We start from the raw sequence: 21,609 nt of genomic DNA, 5'->3' as shown, positions 1-21,609 counted from the left end.
AACGGGAATAGGGAACAGGTGCAGACAATGGGAGGGAACGAGGAAGGGCTGGAGCTCCCTTAAGAGGAGGGGTTAGCGATCGTGACAGCGTTCTTTTGGTCAGGTTTTAGGTTGCCCGAAGCACAGCTTTATCTTATTCCTTGAGAAAAGAAAATTGTGTCAATTACTACAGAAAAAGTAAGAGACATTTGCTAAGACCATCCACTAAAAGGAAGGGCTTAGTATTTTTTGTTGAATTTTTTGCATGTTGGTTTTTTTTTCTCCTTTGACGCATTTTTGTAACCTTACATTTGGCGAGGTTAATAATTCCAAACCAACATTTACTAACTGTTGGGCGAAATACAAAAATGGAAAAAAAAATCAGTCTAGGCAGTCCAATAAAAGTATCCAAGACAATAAAAATGCACACAAATTGAGAGGAGAAAGAAGTAAAACCTTATATGCTTACACTTTTATATAAATGCACATATCCATTTTCCTGGCCCTGGCTCATACAGTATGTATCTCATATTAAATATTACATTACTGACAATGATTCTGCCCTAGAAATGAAAATTAAAAATGTGCATTTTATTTTGGTTTAAATGAAGTAAGAATATTTTCTTTATAAATCCTTTAAAACCAATAAATATGTATACAGTATCTATTCCATTCTTCATCCAAAGAAATCCCAATATTCTTTATTTAACTATATCCTTCTATTTTAAAGTATGTCATTTTATGATGTTTGATGGTGATGGTCTGAAATACTGTATACACTGTATACTTGTCAGATGGATAGATAGATAGGTAAATAAAATGATCAAAATGTGAAAATGAATTATCTCTGGCTGTTTCACAATGCTAGAAAGCGGAGCCATTTAAACAGACTTCTAATCGTGCTTTGCCTAAACACAATCAAATTTAGCAGTCACGGATAGCTTGCGCCCTTAAACTGTAGGTGTCATTCATCAGTGTTGCATACCTAGTTTTGACCAGTGAAGCTTGCATATATAGTATGTGTCTTACAAGGAACACCTTTCGGGGTTATGATGTCGTGTAAAAGCTATTAGTCACTATGAATTAGGGAGTGCAAGCATTATCTCAGGCCATTTCAGAGCAGCAGGATGCAGAACCATCTAATTCCGATTTAGAACACTAAAAAAGCCAGTCAGCAGCCACGGTCAACTAATTCACCAGCAGGGGTCTAGATCCCCCCTGATTTCCTCCACCAAAGCCAGTCAGGGCATCACCACTCCAAGGAAATACAGGGGCATGTCTGGTACAGCTGTCACAGGGATGGCGACAGCACGCTGCCTTCACAGGATCATTTGCCTAAGGGTACATGACTGATCAACAAAAACACTGTAATTAAGTGGAGATAGAAATAGAAGCATGTAATCATCATCAAGGGATGTGCAGAAAGGGTTATAATCAAGACCTCTTGGGTGCCAGTTTACACTGAAGTAAGAGCTGATGGAATAACTATCATGGCCATATGTGAAGTATGAAGGCAGTTGGCATGTGAACTTTTATAGGAGTGTGATCACAAACCTGAATTCATCACTGGTTTTTGTGCATAAATATTTTACTGCCTTTTCAGGCCTTTATGGGAGGTGTTTATGGATAAAACAGTACTACAGCATGTAATTTAAGATTGTTGTTTTTTTACTTTCCACACAATATGCTAATTTAAGTTGTCTTTCTGTGTATTTTTGGGGCCAGTTTTTTTAGCAGTGTTTCTGGGAGGCCACGTACCAGCCCTTGAAAAGCACAGTTCTGTCTAGGAGTGCTCTATGTAAAACCTAAAAGTAGTGATAGATTGATCAAATTTAACAAACAATTAACATTGATTATAAAGTGAGAGGAGGTTATTGCAAAATGTGTCATTGTGCACTTGTCTGATTTCTAAATGATGGTGATGTTACCAGGGACCAGACCTGGAATGTGTACAATTACTACCTGGACAACATTTAAAGCCTTCAGTTACACTTCTCCTATTTAAAGTGTAGTGCTCTGGGGATGATTGAAGCCTTTTGCAGAACCCCAACATTCAGATCTCTGAGTAATAACATATAAAAACAACAAGATACTGAAAAAATCATGTTGTGGCTTTAATGAGTTTCAGTGCATTATATGATATTCTGAGCACATAAATGAGATAAAGCCTGACAGTTTCGTGTTTACGAGTATTTCTTTTCCAAAGACAGATTAAGGCATTTCATGTACTGCATATTAATTGTCTCCAGTTCATTGGCTGTAAGCATTGCCGTACATTTTTTTATTTTGTTTCTGTTCTCCCATGAAGTCTTAGACAGAAATGCATTTGAATGGAGCTGATCACTCTGATTTTAAACCAGGCCTTAGGGAAGCTGGTCTACTTTGAGGCTGTGAGCAGATGGTAATTTTTTAGAAATTGAGGTTTTCAGATCAAGGTAATTGGACAACCTGTACTAAGTTCTTTGGTAAGGCTAACTTGCTTTCAGTTAATGCCTTGATTTTAGTATTAATGTTTTCATTCCTTTAATATTCTAGAAAATTCCACAAAATTCTGTGCTGGAAAATTATGCTGTGGTTTGTAACAGATGTACATGCAGTTAAATGGAGCATGTTTTAAAGCCCAAATATATAAACATCTATTGATATGTTTTGTTTCGTTTTTATTCACATGCTCAAGCGAACAAGCTCATTAGTTTTCCAGTCAAAAGTTTACATCTTTTGTTTTTAAAGTGGAGTGAAAGACATCCGCAAGGTAAAGAGGCAGTCTGGAATGATTAATGTGTTTCCTGTCAGGGAGAATTCTGGTGTGTAAGAGGCCGTCATTTGCTGAGTCAGTGAGATATTGTTAAGGAAGGACATGAAGAAAAATCAGTCATGTATTCTCTACCAAGGCACACATTTACAAAGTACCCAGCAGTGTCTTTATATTAAAAGAAATAAAAAGTTTCTGAGGGTGGCACGATGGCACAGTGATTAGCATTGCTGCCTTACAGCACTGCTGCCCTAGGTTCGATTTCACACCTTTGGTGCTGTCTGAATGGAGTTTGTATATTCTCCTTTTGTTAGTGTGGCTTTCCTCCAGTTTCCCCCCACATACTCCCAAAGACATACTGGTAGGTTAATTGGTGTGTGGGAAAATTGGCCCTGGTAAGAGTGCATGTGTCTGTGTGTCTGCTCTGCAAAGGTCTAACATCCCACATTGCGTCCATTGCTCAGCAAGGTAGCCCCTGGCTATTGTATGACCCTGAATTGGATAACATGGTTCGAAAAGAAAACTGTTAGTAAAAAGAAAAAAAAAGCTGGTTACTGACAGTAAAGTCATCTGCCTTCTCTTTTGTATATGCAAAAACAATCTTATCACATGGATACAACCAAGTATCATTTTAAACATGACTTGTCACTTCTTGTAACTTAATAACGTTATAGAAGGACAAAACATGTGACTTAAAAGCTCCAGGTGAAGAAATTAATGTTCTGGTTTTTATCTTCAGTAGATGTACAGTCCCCATACTAAGAAAAGGTTTGAAGCCAAGATTTGGAATAGATTCAAATCTTGTAGATTCAGTCTGTTGGTGATATTCTTTTTTCCCCACTGGGAGACACTTGAGTAATTTCAATATGATACCGGGTACTGTAAGTCTAAAACAATAACAGTGGGTGTGCACAAACTCTTATGTTCCTTCATCTTCTGATTAAATCAAGTGTAAAAGAAACAGGAACTGTCAGGAAAAAACACAGAGCAGAAAGGCAATCTTCTGTTTCTTCAGTTGAGGGCAACTACAATGAATGTCTCACCTACTGACAATTTTCCCTGTCAATGTTTTTTTTACCATGGTGCCCTTCCACATTATACACAAATGTGCTTTACTTATCAGAATCAGAATCCATTTTATTGTCCTCATACAGAAATTTTTCTTTGGCCTCACCTAAGCAACAATAAAACAGTGTATTTACAGAGTACGTAAAGACTTCAGTAAAAAGTGCATAAGACTCAAGTGTGATCACTATGCATATATACTGTACAGGATGCTGTCAATGCAATATACTGAATGGCCTTGTACATTAGATTTTAAAAGAGTTATGGCACTCTGAATTAATGACTTCATAAAAATGTTTTTTGTAACCTTTTGGTACTCTGAAACACTACCTGGATGGTAATTTTTCAAATTGGAAGTGTAGTGGATTTTAGGCATTTTTTACTATCAATGCTTTCCTGTAAACACTCCTAGTATATACTGTATGTGGTTCAGCTGGTTCTGTTTCTGACCAATATGTTTTCTGCCTACAGTATGTTTATATTCCATGAGAGCTTGGCTCTACCCTTGACACCAAGTGTCCCATACCAAATGGAGATGTTAAAAAAAGCACACTCTTCCAGGCTCCTGTAGGTCAGTTCTAGGGTGTCTTTGCTTACATCAAAGCTTTCTTATACAATAAAGGCATTGCAATCCTAACCTTCTGAATCTTTAAATAGAGTCACTGTCAGCATTACCATAGTATCATGCAAGGGTATGGAGTTACAATACACAGGGCAGGCACAAACAAGCAGTGAAATCAAAGTTTCAAACAAAACCATAGTAAAATTACAAATTCCCATGCAAATTTCCAATCATATGAGGTCATAAGTCATAGTTTGGTGTTACCCATGGTTATGTTTTGATTAGATGAACTGAGAACATCACAGTGCTCACAAAGCTCCTGAAGACAGTGTTGATCAGTACCAAATGAAATTCAGACAAAGCTTTCAGTGTCTTAAGAAAGCGTGGGGGACCCTTTTCCTTTAATCTCACTAATGCAAGGAAAAGCCCATTATGTTCAAGGAATAATGGTCATGGGGCTCCTTAGAATTCAAATGACTAAATATGAGAAGCAAGCTTGGGGTTAAAATTCAACTTGAATGAAAATTTTGTGGTCCATTTTAATCATATCACCCATGTGCAAGACACTTACTGTATTACACTCAGCAAGGGCGACAAAGGAAAACAAAATGCCCATTCTTCAGTTCAGTGTAGTCCTTGTGTCTTCAATACATTGCTAAAATGAATGACTTTTTCTTTTGCAATCTGTGGATGACCCTGATCTCGCTACACCAGATTTCATTGAGTTATTCCTTTTTACCAAAAGAGCTACTCATTCAAATGTCTTTTCATACTGGTTTCATGATTATCTAAATTAAGACCATCTAAATAGTGTATACAATTTTGAATAGCTAGAATTAAAAGAGAATCACAGCCATGAGTCCAAATACAGTCAATGCAGATTTTCTGTTTTGCCAAATACTTAGCAGTACAGTTGGGCACTTTTACACAGACTGCAGACCTACACTGAGAACTTCTTGAGTTATTGACCACTTACCTGATTCCTGAAAGCACACCAGATTAAAATAAAAAATGTACTTTTGCACGTGTATTTGGAAAATGTTTGTATTCCTTTTTTTTTCTGCAAAAACAGTGGCAATGCCGAAGTCGATGCAAGGGGTGGCAGGTGCCAATGAGACTGAATAATTGTGTCCGTTGACTGTTAAATTTAATTGAGATACTAGACGAAGAACATATACCTACAGTAGATGATCTTACACATTTGGGGTTAGAATCTGTGATTTGTGCCTCCCCTAGAAAGAAAGAACACAGAGCCCCCCAAACCAGAAAACAATCTCTGCCCCCGCCCCACCATTGAGAAACTGGGAAGATGCTGACATCTTTGCTGTGCAAAAAGTGAAAGGTATTAGAAAAGAAAACCCTAAGAAAATCAAACTTCAACAGTTTCGAGCAGACAGTCCTATAATCTGTAGAATGCTGACAGCCTCTTTGTGTAAACTAAAATGTTTCACGACAGAAGAAATATTATTGCAACTCCTTTCGTTCACCTTATACACGCATAAGTGCATTCCCATAGCAATATGTGGGCTGTGTAGTTATAAAATTGAGGGCACCTTGACTGAGAAATCGATTAGCAAGCTAAGTGTTTGTGAATTGTATGCCTGACCATTGTAAGTAATAAATGGTGTAATAGTGCATGAATAAGTAGTCTACCTTGTCATAAAGTGTCCCTCAGGATGAAATCCCATCCAAGGAGTACTTGCAGCTGAATCTGACAATGTGAGTTACTGTAAGTATATTTAACAAGAGGACAATGTTTTATTTAATGTCCATGAAAAACATTCTTCAACATTTAAAGAGTGTACACACTACCACATTTATTTGAGTCACTTGTTTTGCCTGAGCTGTTGTCTCAATAGAAAACGCGACTGTAACATCAGCTGAAGCTCAACTGAATCACTGAGGTGTTCTACCAGTAATGCAGAATCATAGGGGAAGAACAGGGTCATAGTCACCTCAAAGTTCCAAACTCTGATTTTACATTTATAATAAAAGAACACTTATTACTTTTCACATTATTCACCAGAAGAAAAAAAATTACATGCTTTAACCTTTGCTGCAAATAGTTGATTCCTGAAGTACCATGCTGCTCATTAATCCATATAAAATTAATACAAATTGAGTTCTTAACAACTTTTATTTCCTTCACTTATTGCTTTATACTAATGTTTTTACAAAACTGGGACAGGGGGCTGAGTGTAGCATTGCTTAAATCAAAGAACTGAACTTAAATTTTCATTAAACAAGATACTTTTCATCAAGTGTTTATACTGAAGCTATTTAGTTCTGATTTTCAGGCTAAATTACACAAACTATAGTAGTGGTAGTTATGATATTATATATAAAATCAGTTGTACAGAGATTCAGTGTTTTAAAATAGAAGCCTTTAATTTATCTTTTAAACAAATATTTTAAATTTATCTGGAAAGCATTGATTTTTCATGGAATTACTTAACCCAGTCTTGATATCATAACATGCATTGTCTCATTTCCATTTAATTTGCAGTACACTGTCAATTCTTTGATTTTTATCATCTTTTTAAAAAATATGCCACTAACAAAATTCCACATAATGACAGGTTTTGAGGATATATGATGTATTTGAGAACATACCTAAGCATTTGAATATGCTAAGCAGTGTAAAACACTTTAGAATAACATTGGCAATCTAAATTAGAAAACCCACCTTCTAAAAGAAGCCTTTTTCCAAGCCATCAGTTTAAAAAAAATGGATGTGCTGTGCAAACTAAACTATATCTGCATGAAAGTTTCTATCTGTGTGCTGTGGAAACACGCTTGAGGTAAACACATTTTTATTTATTTAATCAGCTGGCATATACATCCTTGGTTTTAGCTGCAGTAAATGCTTACGAGAGTTATCAGGGTAGATCACTTAACTTTAATTGGTTTTGTGTTTAAAACAAATTGAAAAGCTGACCTTACCAGTGGTTTATATTTGATGTTCTGTGTCTTTGCAGGAGGAGCCATATGTCATGTTTAAGAAGTCTGACAAGGCGCTCGCTGGTAATGACCGATTTGAGGGGTTTTGTATTGACCTTCTTAAAGAACTGGCAAACATCCTAGGATTTATGTACGAGATTCGACTGGTGCCTGATGGAAAATATGGATCACAGGATGAGAAGGGACAATGGAATGGGATGGTGAAAGAACTAATGGACCATGTAAGCATTGCACTTTATTAATTTGGTGAAATGAGTCATTTATACATCCTGTGCACTTTTGAAAGTGAGATAATGCGATAAGTATGCCAATTTTACCACATAATAATCATAGGAACCAATCGAAAGACAGTCTTAAACTGCATTTATCCTCATCTTTGGACAGTACCCATCAGTAAATTTACTGTATTTCTGTCTGTACATAAGTATCACACATCGAATGGGGGAACTTCAGACAGTTCAAGACCGAGGCTCTGTTCTACAGCATTTTTTCCTCACGTGGCTAATGGACACATAAATGAATGCTATGTATTAAACCTCTGGTGATATTTCAAAACTATGTACTGTATGTTTTGTAAAACGCATATCCTTTGCTGCAGCTTTGAGGATGCACATTGATGTTGTTTGCGGCCTTGCCAAGCAGTGTAGGAATGGACAGTGCAGAAAGTAACATTGCCTGGTAATCCATATTTGGAAAAAAAAAGCAGTAAAAAGTGTAAAGTACAGCTTCTTCTGTACTAATGTGACTAATGTGGAAGCCATTCCTGTTAAAGAATCAACGTTACGGAAGCAGATGACTACCTATCATGATGGTGCTGCTATGCTGGCATTTATAGAATGGCCCTGCAGTATCTCTTTCCAAAACACATCCTTAGGGGACAAAGCAGGTCTTGGAAGAAGGCTGCAATAGCCTAAATGGCATTTAGTGAACGAAGTCATACGATCAATGTCAATGGAGGAGCAGGTAAAGGTGAATTAAGGGGCAGCATTTAATCTTTACAAAGCTTTAGCAAGATTTGGACAGATATAAATAACCTTGAGAAGGAGAGGAGGATTAAGGGACTAAAAATAAGATTTAACTCATTATTTTTCTTGTTAGAAGTTAAATAATCCCATTAAGAGTTTCCTTAGATTCTTTCAGACTGATTCAGCTGTAAAAAGATTATACTGTATTTATATGCTCTAATGTTTTGGATATTGCTGGTGCATATTATTTACTGTATTCTTGAGAATTCTGGTTTTGTTTTTCGCATGGACAGGGGCTACTCATTGGTAATTGTTTTCAAATATATTGAAACCTCTTTAACACAAAATGTCTACAGTCATGATCCTTAAGGGCTGTAGTTCTGCTAGTTTTCTAGGTCTCTGTTAATGATCATCTGTTTTAAAATTGTGGACAAAAGCTAAATAAGTCCAATTAAGCTTAACACCAATCAATTTAACATTTAAGATTAATTGGAGTTTTTAAGCTTTTCAAAATTGAGAAAACCTGTTAGGTTGTGCTTTCAGAAATTACAGCTAGGGACTCCTTTTTTGCAATCCAATAAGGCATTTCTGTATTTATAATACTGCAAAACATGTTATGTCTGACTTCAGAGGCAAAAGACCTTTATGTCTAGTTCAAAGTGCACGTCAAAGATTGAGAAGTGTAAGATTTGAAAGGCTCCTTGTCTAATGAGATCATAGTGAAATGTTGTGTTATGTGTTTTTAATTGTACACAAAATGTATTTTTCAAAGAGAGGCATAACTGAGAAACATCAAAGAGAAAAAAATACACTTGCTGAATAATGGTAAAGTGCAATATCACATATGGATTTTTAACATTTTTAAAACTAAAATGAGTCCATTATGATCTTTGCTTTGTGTCAAAATGCTTTACGAGCTGTTGGCATCAGGAGTAGGTCTAAACACATTAAGTACAGTAGAGTGCAATCAAAATCCTCTGATCTTTGATTATACCTCTTAAGCTTTCATTTTTCTGCCAAGTTTTCCTGTCAGTCACAATCTAGGGTTTACCGCCTTTACAGCAGTGCAAGTAATTTGTAAGTCTCAGTTGATCAAGGCTTCTGAAGAGCGACCAGTAATGTATTTTAACAACTGTGTTTTGCAGTCATCTGTCTTAATTCAAAAAGGCTCTTTCTTTTCTGCATCATGAGTGTCAAGAGCTTCTACAAAAGATCTGTCTTCCTGTGATTAATAAGAACATGTGCATGTCAAAACGTCGCATAAAGGTCAGCCAAATAAACACCTTTGAGAAGTGTTTTTTTTGGTTTATGTTTTTAAGGAATAAATATGCAATGCACTATAATATAAAGTGTTTGTGGTGAACTTAAGTGCACAAACTGAAAACCATTTTAATGTATATCTTCAACAGAGTGGATAAAATACGACACCTTATTTTCCTTCTTCAAGTACATGTGAATGACTTGAGTTTATAGTTTCACCGAGCTAGACATCAAATCTGACTATTACTATTGCTTTTTTTGTTTCAGTTAGTTCTTGAAGTATTTGCATTTTTATTTCTTTTTCTAGGATCAATTGCCTTGAATAAAATGTGATTCAGTATTCATTAAGCTGCTCTTGGCTGAAGCTCCCAACTGTGTGATAATCAAATGTGCACTTTGGCAATAAATATATAAACCTCTCTTTTATTGTTATGCCAAATATTGCTGGTCATCCATGTGAAAAAAAAATGGCGTGGATTCATTTTACAGTGTTTTTAAGAGCTGGATTTCACCAGATGAAAATGATCAGTTCTTCACTTTTGAGTCTTAAAATTTATTAGTATTTTGATTATTTCATGGTTCCCACAACCAGATGACAGTGTCTGAAAGTTTAATTTTTCTAGCCTACACTTCTCATATAATATTGTATGCACATGCACTTAATTTTTTAAGTAACCACTGGCAAGCTCTTGCTTTACAGTATTGTATATTATTTTACAGTATCTCAGCAGAAGCCTTCTGTGTATGAAGATAAGCTTAACTAATGTCAGTTACCTTGAAAAGCAAACTAATGGGCATGACATAAGAAATGCTGGTCTGATTGCCATAAGAACTTAGATACTGTAGATGGCTCTTTCTAAATGAATGAACATGCTGGTCTTATCTGTGGCAGGAATGGTATTAAACCTGGCTGATGTCCAGTCGTTAGTTTTCCGGAAGGGCTACTCATTGCTAGTTTTCTGGGAATTTTTAAAAATCCAAACCGATTATAAGGATTAAAAATTGTTATTGTAAATATTATGATGATTTAGTGTTGCTAAATCACATTGGAAAGAATTAACCTTCAGAATGAAACTGTTAAATCTGGTGTTTTCGTTGTAGTCACAAGTTTCTCATCTTAGTTTGTTTTGTAAATGAGAAAACAAACGCATATTAATATATATATACTGTATATAGTCAGATTTATGTATTGGTTTATTTTGATTACACCTTTCCATGAACCCTTCATTTTTTATTAACTGTTCATCCTGGTGTAAAAGGCTTGTGTGTATTAATACCTGTACATGTTTTACCAGCAACATGTAAAAAACAGGTCTGGTCTGGGTTTGTGTAGCTGAGCTGTGCTAGTCCTTGGTGGATCTAAGCTGATAAAGTGCCACTAAACCAAAGGGCCATATATTAAATCTGTCACATTGGTACTCCATAAATCATCGTTTCATTACTGAATTGCGAAAACTCTTTGCCTGGCTTGTCTGTTTAACTGTATCACAGTTACGTGGGTTATTAAATATAACAAGATTTCTTTGCTGTTCTCTGTGTCACAATCCTGATGCAGGAGAAATACCGTATACTGGAATTGATTTGTGAGAATGTGATCCAACTGAGAACGCATCAAAAAATAATCACCAATAATTTTTTGAGGATATGTTTTTTTCTTTTCTTTTCAATCAGAAAGAGGACTTGTATACCTAAATTAGAATTCCTTATGTGAATTAATGTGCTGCATTACTGATTAATTTCAAAAGGACTTTTTTATCATGTCGCACTGAACACTTTATTTTTCTCTATCATTCACATACAAAGCCCACTACAAAGCTAAAGGGCATTGTGGGAAAGCAATAGGCCTTGTTAAACTTGATTAGTTACAATAGATGGTCCCATTAATCGTACTGCGATGCTGTTATTAATAATAGCTAAGCTATTCATTTGTTACTGTCTTATGGTAATTAATCCTTGTTGCATCTCAGACAAAGGAAGGTTACTGAACAATATTGCTTCATTGTTTCATCATTTAAATGAAGCATTATTTGTGACTCAAATGATATTGTAATAAACCCGGGCTTCATTAATGGCAATACACAGGAAAGCTTGGGTTTACAGTAAGGAATAAGACACAGATACTGTATGTATATATTTTCCTGTAAAATAATAAGGGTATTACCTGTATGGTGATTACTGCAAATCTGGAGACTTATTATATCACTTTGAGGCTCAGCAACATATGAATAATCATGAATGCATTTCAGTAAACTGCTGAAATTAAAAAAGATGTCTCCTTTCATTTTAAGGAATTTACCAATTAAAGGTCTGTTTTCTAAAAGACAAAAAGCAAATGAATGAAAGAAGGACATAAACACAAACAACAGCCATTGAAATTGCTCTACAGTAAACAGTATGTGTTGGTGGTTGGAAAACTGTTTGCCATAAGTGTATTTGCCTGACAGTGTGTATACTGTGTAATTTGCACCTTGCAGGTAAGCTAGTGAAACACATGTGAGTTATTTGCAGATGCCAGACATCTGTTTCTCAGATTTAATCGTTGATATTTGCCCACTTTGTTGGGAAGAACATAGAATAGAACAATAACTAACATGTACTGTACTGTAAAATAAGTCTTATTTACAAATATACAATGCAGTCAATAGATGCATTCTGGCTGAAATACATACATAATACTTAATAAGTTAACAATATTTAAAACAAAATCAGGAGAAAGGGGTTGTAGTGCTTAGAAGTTTTTATTTGGTTTTCAAAATAAGTTGTTTTTCCGCCTTGAACAGGTTCTTTTGTGATCAGCACTACCAGTTGTATCTATCAGTCAACTGGTTCAGGCCTGTCAATTGAGGCTGACCATAATAACTGCGCTAAACCACAGCTATTGCCACAGAAGAGCTGCCATTGCTCTATTTTAAAGTGTTAGCAGGGGAGGATTTATATTTTTACTGTAGAGGCGGTAGAGAAACTAGACATGGCCCTTTGTGAGTTACAATGTGTAAAAAATTAGTTATCCAGGCATTGAAAGCAGCTGGTTTCATTAACCTCATATTCAGCACCAGAGAGAGTTGCGGGGGTGAAGCAATGTAAATGGTGACCTTCTAAATACCCAGTAAGGTGTATAATTGAGAATTACTCCCTCAGTAAGACATTGCATTAGCTGCTTCAAGATGTCTTCTGGGTTTATTTTTTCTATCAGTTGTACTGCAAAGCTGCTTGCTAACTAAAGGTAGTATGAAATACTCCAGAATGTATTAATGATTTGTACTGTATGTATCAATGTGTACTTGCATATTTCTATTATCTACTATTTTTGGTATTGTTGGTTTTTTTTAATCCAAAAGAGCATCTGGTTATCTTCCAGCATTTTCACTGGTAATGGTCAAAATTCTTTATCTATTGCTGATTGTCCATTTGCAATGGAAAAACAGCAAACTGCATCAGCAAAAAGCATTATTTCCATCTTCTCAAACAAAATGGTTTCTTGGTTACCTCCAAATTGAAACTACTGGTGGTTAAAGGATGGAAGATGTAGATGACTTTAAGAACTGTTAGGTGTGGCTCCAAGCTTGTGGTCGACTCATGAGAGCAATGGAGATGATTACATGTCATTGCACAATGAAGCATGAAGAATGGACTGCTTAAAACATATCTATTTAATGTTATTGTCAGTTATTTGCAAAACCAGTTCTCACCCATATTTATTTCATGCCTTTTTTAAAACAGAGAAGCAAGATCTGATGTTTCTTGACACTTTATTGTATTAGCCATTGCTTACTCTATGATATATCTGTGATGAAGAAAACTTCTTTTATTAACAGAATACTGTTAGACTGAATGTATTTCTTCTTTCTCTTTCAGAAAGCTGACCTTGCAGTTGCTCCACTTACTATTTCTTATGTACGAGAGAAAGTAATTGACTTTTCCAAGCCCTTCATGACTTTGGGAATAAGCATTTTGTACCGGAAACCCAACGGAACCAACAATGGTGTTTTCTCCTTTCTGAATCCCCTCTCTCCAGATATCTGGATGTATATCCTTTTAGCGTATCTGGGAGTCAGCTGTGTTCTCTTTGTAATAGCCAGGTAACTCCTGAGTCAAAATGCATTGCTTTAGATAAATAAACTTTAGATTTATTTTCAGGGCTTGTTTTGGATCCACAATCCATAAACAATGTTAGCAGCCCTGTTACTGCATTTAAAAAAAAAATGTATTTACATGCTGGCCGATGAATATTTTTTTCTATATAAGAATACAATATACTGTACATATAATACTGTAAGTTTGATGAATGACACACCATTCTATACAACTTGCACTAAAGGAGATTAAAAGTGAGTTCTGTATTTGTATGCAGAGTTCATGAATTAACATCTCACACCAGCACATGGGTCCTGAATTGGTTCATTCAAGAAACACGCTTTACTAATTTTTGAGGAATTTTGAAACGATATAATTATTAGTTTGGAAAATTTCCACAAGAGCCCTCCTGTTTCATGTCTTCAAAAGACACATTTACGAAGTATGTTTGCATCAAAATGAATGAATGAGTTTGTCAGGTTTCTTATTTTTCTCCCTTGGCATTGTTGATATCGCATCTGATCCTTGTCTTTGTCAATAGCGCACATGTGAAGTGGTGCTCTTCCAAGTTTAGAGGAAAGAGGCACTTTGCACTTGACATTTTGTATGAGAGCCGATGCAGCTGTACTCATTAAACGCCATTGTATCTTGAAACCTTTTGCGTTTCAATCGGCGTATGAAAACAAAAAAATCTAAAATTACTCCAATTGCAATAAAAATTGTGAGAAACAAGACCAAAAATGGTTAAGTGTTGCTCTATTCATGGCATTTGAATCAAGAGGAAGCTGAAAGTGTGGAGCAGGTGCACACTGAAGTCCCTAAAAGAAAGGTCAGCATAGTTCACAGTACAGAATAATACTCAAACATTAACTCAAAGCCATCTCTTCCGATACACAGCTTGCACATTGCTGTCAAACCAATTATGAGGTGTAATGTCGCCCGCAGAAGAGTAGAACCTATTTTGCATGAATAATTAGGCACACGGATGATGAAATGTGGACCATCAGAACCATCTGACAGATTTTGGATTTGAAGTCCTGCAGTGGTTACAGAAGAGCCTGCATTGATTGGACCAGTGTGGCTGCTCTCACTGACAAAGCTACAGTATCTTTCACTCTTAGTCAATCTCTGCCAACTCTCCATCACAGTCATCATCTCAGTCAAACGTTCCATCACTTGACACACAGTCAACTAAAGATGTAGTTCAGACTCTGAGGCTTGGCCTATAGTCTGAATGAGAGTCTTTACCATTAGAGCACCTTGGGGACCCTATTGTGTTCTTGAGTCTTAGGACAAAAATACTATAGACCTACTGTACCTGGAGCAAAATGCATATTGTCATGCTTAGCTTTTTTGTTACCAATTATGCAGTTATTCATCAGAGTTCTGCTATATTTTCAACAAATCGCAAACCAAGCGATTTTAAAATTGTATCAAGCACTAGCATGACCTTGTTTTGAATATTGTGTACAATCATTGTTCACAACATCATAAAAGTATATTGCTGTTCTACTGGAATATTCTACTCTGGTAGGCGGACAGAACTAAATCTCTCTTAATAATATTGACTGTAGAAGACTATCAGGGGATCTGATTTAAGTATTATTCTTAAGCATATTGACAAAGTCATCACATTGGACTCATCAGTGAAACATGAACTAGAGAGCACAAATGAAAAGAATTAGTACTGGTGTCTGCTCAGTTTGTGCTTGTATCACAGACATACAGTATAGATTCTCCTATTTACTTATTTTAACATGACATTTTATCAGTAGGCTAGTTTTAAATGTTTTTAAACACATTGTTTTCTAGAAAACAAAATTAAGATACTATAAAGTTATATGGCATTTATATGTGTATGTTTATTCACAAATCTTTTTTCAGAGGTGAATGACCTTTACATCTGTGATTTTTGTGTTAATAAGGATTGAACAACAAACATGGCTCAATGCTTCAGTTCAATGTTTCCACTTTTGATTTTCTGTTTCATTGAACACACCAGAAAAGCTGTGTGCCGATATAAAAATGTCTTATTTTGAAATACAAGGCCTTAGTATTATGCACTAGAGACATAGTTTAAGCCATCATTGTAGGTCAATGCCATGTTAAACCTACCCGAGAATACTCAAAGGACCATAAAAAGAAGATAAATCATAGCTTACCAAGCTTTTAATATAAATTTATTTATATATATATATATCCCATATACCATTACAGTTTATAGTGTTTTATCTACCAACTAAAATCCAAAGATCACTTTAAGGCTGTAACTGAAAAACCACCACGGTTCTTGCTTCAGTAAACTACTCAGAAATCTGGAAAATATAAATTTGAAATTTAGCTGATAAAAAAGCAATCGAATACAGATTAAAATTTAAGACTCCAATTCCATGGCTGTATGGATAAGCACTACTGCTCCAGCAGCTGTGTAATAACAGAGTTGTGCTGTTATCTTCCAGGAAACCAAAGTACTGGCCAGGTTTCAATTTCAGAGGTGCTGCATCAAGTACCTTTGCTGTAACCTACTCCAGTGATACAGAAATATCACATATTATTTATCTGGTATTTTTTTACATATACATACATGTACAACATTTTACTTTCTTCAGGGTTTTGGGGTATTATCTCACCAGTTTATCAAATTACATTTTTGTTAGACCCCAAAAAAGTGTAGAAAACATGTTGGAAAAGAATATGATGATGAAGACATACGCACACAGGTGTAAAAATATTACAAAAAGAACTTCCCAGGGAGGCTAGTACTCTCTTTCCTTTTCTGTTTTCCAACAGTTCAGCTAAGACAGAAGAATTAAAAGACATTCAGAGATGTACTGCTGAATTTTGAAAAAAAAAATACATTTTCCATAGTAGAACAGTAGGAAATACTGTTCAGAAATCACAGTAATCAAAGATAAGTTATCCTGACACAACTTTGAATTGATAGCTCGAAGCAGTTTTTTTAGAAGTCTTTGTTTAATTTTATTTTCTTTTAAAATAGGCTGCTTTTGCGTCAGCCTTTAAGGACAACAAAGGATTTATTCTTCATTTTACATCACTACAGGATGTCTGACATTTTTTTCCGAGGAATTGACACCCAGATAAGATACATCTCAATTTGTTGTTGATCTTCCTTTGGCAGGCGAACCAGCAGCACAGATCAAAATCGTCTGATCCCTGTGAGGGAATTATTCAAATCAAATTCGGAAATAGATGCAAACAACCTAATTTTTCATGTTTTATCTCTTTTTATTTATCTTGTGGTGTGATCAACTGATTTGTCACTGCAACAAAGTGATTTTATTTACTGTGCACTTTACAAAAGAAGGGGGCGCGGAGGAATAAAGTGGTGGCCTATCGTATTTCAGAAACTTGTTTTGGGTCCTCTCATATGCATTTGAGAGAATCAAATTAAAGCATAAATATTTTATAACCATATATTTAATACAACTTTCATGTTTTGAATGGCATTCTAATTATGGTGGGATCTTTATTTTAAAGTGGTATTTTTACTTCAAAAGATGGCATTTGCAGTTGATCTGATACAGGAAAATGCAGAACATGTCTTCATAAGACTTTGGAGATACATTTCTTTTAGCTTTAGCTTTCTGCCTTAACCCTTAGAAGGGTTTCTGCCTTAAGAAGGTGTCTTACAAAAAAGAAGTACATTTTCTATTTGTCTTGTTTGAAACATCCGAATAATGAAACTATTGTTTGCTTTACAGCTCTGGCTCATTAGCTGTGTATTCAGACTAGTTTAGCTAGGAATTTGCATTTTCACAATTTTAACGGGCTATGTTTTTCTGGACATATTTCCATGTGAACAAAGCATAGGCTGTTGAATTAACTGATTAATCTGCTCACAAATAAGAACAGCAGAAAAGCTGGAATACAGGATTATATAGCCGAGCAAGCTCTATACCACTGTTAGCAGCTTACTAGCCTCCTGTTTCATTATCTTTCTCCAGCAATGCAGCAACACAACCAACATGTCGGAAATGTCCATCATGTAACTAAAAACTACTTTGTGACATTTCAGGGGTTTTTTTCTTAAACTGTTACGACATTGATCTTTCAGTGAATCCACATGATATTAAACACTGACTTTTTCTGTGATGCTTCACAGGTTCAGTCCTTATGAATGGTATGACGCCCATCCTTGCAACCCGGGTTCTGATATCGTGGAGAACAACTTCACACTGTTGAACAGTTTTTGGTTTGGTGTTGGATCGCTGATGCAGCAAGGTAGGGCTGTCTCTTCCATGCTTTTCAACATACACTCACTCGACTGTGTTTTTTTTATTTGACAGCACTACTGTACGTTTTTTGCAAGGTGTTGTGCTTGTCAGGAGCAAGTGGAGCTTAGACACATATTACAAAGAATAACGTTGTCACCCTCTACCATACAAAACAAGCACAGCAAAGAGAAAATATGTCACAGAACTGTCAGAATCTGACAGCAGGTGCAAAATGCAAGCATTTGTCTCCCAAAAATCACAACAAATCTGTCTATTGAGAACTCTTTTTTTTTCCTTTTGAACACAATAAGGTGAGTCATGGATCTCACTAGTCTGGGTTCTACAGTTAGTCCTACAGTGTTCTGTACATTCATGCATGAAATTGTGATTTTACTGAAAGCAAATGTCAGGTTGTCCTGGAATTGTAATCTAAACTTATTCCAAGCTCCTATAATGCTATCTCCATATTATCATCCATTTTTTACCTTTCATATCATTCTTTTCTAGTGCAGACGTTCTTGCCTAATCAATTTCTATATATTTTATATATTTTTCAGTATATTTTTTATCAAATGTTGATACGAGCAGTTGGTGTAATATTGAGGTATTTAATCTTTTATATAATAGTAATGTTTGTGTAAAGTGTGTAATGTTTAGTGCGATCTTCATTTTTAATATCTTACCCATATCTATCTGTGTCAGTTCGACTGTATACTTGTCCTGCTAATTTCTAATTCCTTAATTTTTAGCAGACAGACTTTCTGACACTTTCATGCTTCTTTTACCTTGATTATCAGGTATTAGTTACCAATAGGGCTTGTGTTAAAAATATGTAGATGACTTGTGGTTTTGCTTCTCCTTTACTAAAATGCATACAATAGCATGTCCTGTGTTTTATAAATTGGGTCCCTTGCTTATGAGAGAGAGATCTTTACAAGACATTGAGGAACTCTTGTCATCTTCGCCTCCTAGAAGGCTGGCACATGCAAATGACTTTTGAAAAGATGCTGCACATAAAATCTGTAGATACTGAAATGTTTAACCTCATGTACTGTAACAAGGCAATGCATGAGACTGCATGTCAGATTCCTGCCTGTAGGATAGTAAATAAAGAGCACAATTCATTAACCACAATAGCAGGATGGATCTTCTATCTGGGAGGTATTTTCCTCTCATAAGAAAAAGAATGTTTGATTCAAAGGACAAAAAAATCGTCATTGCACATGAGTTATATTGAAGGAGACAATAAACAGGCCCTGGGATATCATTGTTTACTAAATCTGTACTGCCTGAAACAGACTAGTTGATGTTATGAAGACTTGAAATTCTGATTCAGTGACCTCAGTAATCTTGCATGGCAGGGTGTCTGTTGCTGTCAGGTTTCACTGTGTTTTGGGTGCACCCATATAACCATAATTATACAATGATTATGAAGTCTTTAACAATTAATCAAGTTTCCTAATATGAGAGTCATGTCACATAAACAACTTTTCAAGTACAGTAGTTCATTTCAAGCATGTCTGTAGCATGTCATATCACTACTTAAAAAATAACATAGTGTACCTCTGACAGCTACATATTACAAAAAGGACACTCCTTCTCCTAAATTGATATGGAATAAATAAACCATGATTGTATTATAACTGCAAACTCTTTATCAGCTCACATCTTACTGATACCTAAGGTAACACAACATGTGAATCTAGCTCCTCCTTCAGACATTTGAGCTTCAGTCTGAAGGGCATAAATCCCAAAAAACAATTTGTACTGTATAGCAGCCTTGGTAGTCTGTCAATTTTACAGAACTTTCATTCACTTATCCTTTGTTTTAACATACTGTAAGTAGATCTGAAGATAGTGCTTAATAGGTCTATAAATACCAAGTTAATAGTCAGTTTTGGGAAGATTTTACATTATACAATAATGTATGATTGTATGATTTTTTACATTTTTAAAATCATTTTAGATTATTCAGGGTGAGAATTTAATTGAAAAAGGCATCTCTAAGGAAATTGATCCTGTTTGTACAAAAAGCAATTCTTGTTGTTTCTGAACATTTCAGTTACAGTATTTCTGTTGTCATGTCGAATCTTGATATGTTTACTTGTTTTATCGTTGAAAATAAGAACAGTTACAAACAAGAGCAAGCCATTAGACCCATCCAGCTCATTTGATAGTTAGTAGCTAATTGATACAAGGATCTCATCCAGCTGTTTCTTGAATGAAGCCAGATTATCTGATTCAACAACATGACATTTTGCAAACAATTTTGTCTGCAAGATATATGAGCTGTGGAAGAACAGAGGAACATCTGTTTTAACGAAAACCAAATTAAATTCACCTTGTGAGTAGGTTGTAAAACAAAAATTATATAAAGAGTGATCTATCAATCTATTACTGATGTACTGTACAGTAAATTGTGAAAAGGGGCTTAATAACTTTAGTGTCTTAAAAAAATGTTAATTATTTTTCTAATTTGCATTTAATCTACTGATATAACATTGTCAATAATATATTTGGTAAAAAAGCTATTATTTACAATCAATGTTTTTAAGCAGTATTACTGTACAGAATATCAAGTACAGTAAATGTATTCATATTGAATTTAGTAAAGTAAGGTAAACAGCTTAATGTACTGTATGCAACTCATAATGGAAATAGGAACAGGTGTTGCTTTTTAAGGGCAGCTGAAGAGAATGGTAGGAAAACCATTTTTTAAAACTATTTGCATCATCTCAATAATACTGCGCGTTCATATTGGTAAGGCCTGTTGAAGGCTTTTGTTCGGATTACTACCAGAACCAAGTGGAACAAACCAAACTATTTCTGTGTGAAGCTTTGCTTGTTTGAAAATCAATTAAAAATTTTATTAGTTCTACATTGCTCCTTGCACAGATCACCAAGTCTTGGGACAGGCATTAAAATATTGCTGTTATCTGGGCTGTCTTAATAAAGGGATTGGTATAAGGGCTGTTTTTGGTTAAACTGTTCAGAACAAAAACTGCAGTCTTTGATGGTAGTTTTGTAAGGATAAATGACATAAGCAAACGCTGTCTTTTAACATATTCACATGGAAATGGATTTGTTTTCTGTTTCTACACACTCTTTATCATTCCACTTTTAATAATTGGGTTGATCTAGGAGAAATGGTGTCTATAATTGCTTTATTTCTGTTAAAAGTAGCCAGGCTTACTTCTAGGCCCATGTTTTGTTTTTTTTTTATTGCTGTTTGAATGGATAAGAAAATACATCTAGCCAAATAACTTACCAAGTGACACAAGTGCTTTAAAACCTGAGAAGAGCTGACACATTTAAATATCAAATTACCACATTTCCAGAAAGAGTCAGGTCTCTTGTGAGCTAGGAACAGGGTCTGTGGCACTAATGTGTCGACATGAGGGAGCGATTAAATGGCATTTGTGTAAATAGGTTGGAAAAGCAGGAGAGCAGGGAAGTTGTGGCAGATAATGTTCAGAGGAACACTGTTACAGCAGCTCTGCATTTTGATGCGATGGAATGTCTAGCTTGCATTAGAGTGTTAAGTGTCACCCGCTAAAAATTAAACATGATTGAAAGTTCGTTGTGGATGACCTGTTTTAAGAGCATTACAGAATTTTTGGCAAAGCCCACAGAATGGAAAGCCTCCTTTAGAAGAAGCAGAATCATCAAATGCAACCAAGGTGAACATAATTAATATTTTAAAGCTGTGCATAGCAGGTTTCATTCTCATTTGTGCATTCCTAAAGTCGTGTTCTG

The 21,609-nt window shown here is 35.3% G+C and overlaps 1 protein-coding gene across 1 annotated transcript in view; it reads left to right on the top strand.

The window, feature by feature from the left end:
• LOC148820470 (glutamate receptor ionotropic, kainate 3) overlaps positions 1–21,609 on the top strand; it is a 116,688-nt gene that overhangs the window by 76,871 nt on the left and 18,208 nt on the right. Inside the window, exons 10-12 of the mRNA XM_088932081.1 lie at positions 7,337–7,540; positions 13,400–13,623; positions 17,742–17,860. Of these exons, the coding sequence (XP_088788207.1) occupies positions 7,337–7,540; positions 13,400–13,623; positions 17,742–17,860 (547 nt within the window). The remainder of the gene's footprint in view (positions 1–7,336; positions 7,541–13,399; positions 13,624–17,741; positions 17,861–21,609) is intronic.

This window comes from Atractosteus spatula, chromosome 14, assembly GCF_055471065.1.
Source record: "Atractosteus spatula isolate fAtrSpa1 chromosome 14, fAtrSpa1.hap1, whole genome shotgun sequence".
Lineage (NCBI taxonomy): Eukaryota > Metazoa > Chordata > Actinopteri > Semionotiformes > Lepisosteidae > Atractosteus > Atractosteus spatula.
Note: the sequence above shows the minus strand (reverse complement) of the source record. Positions and strands in the feature narration are given on the sequence as shown.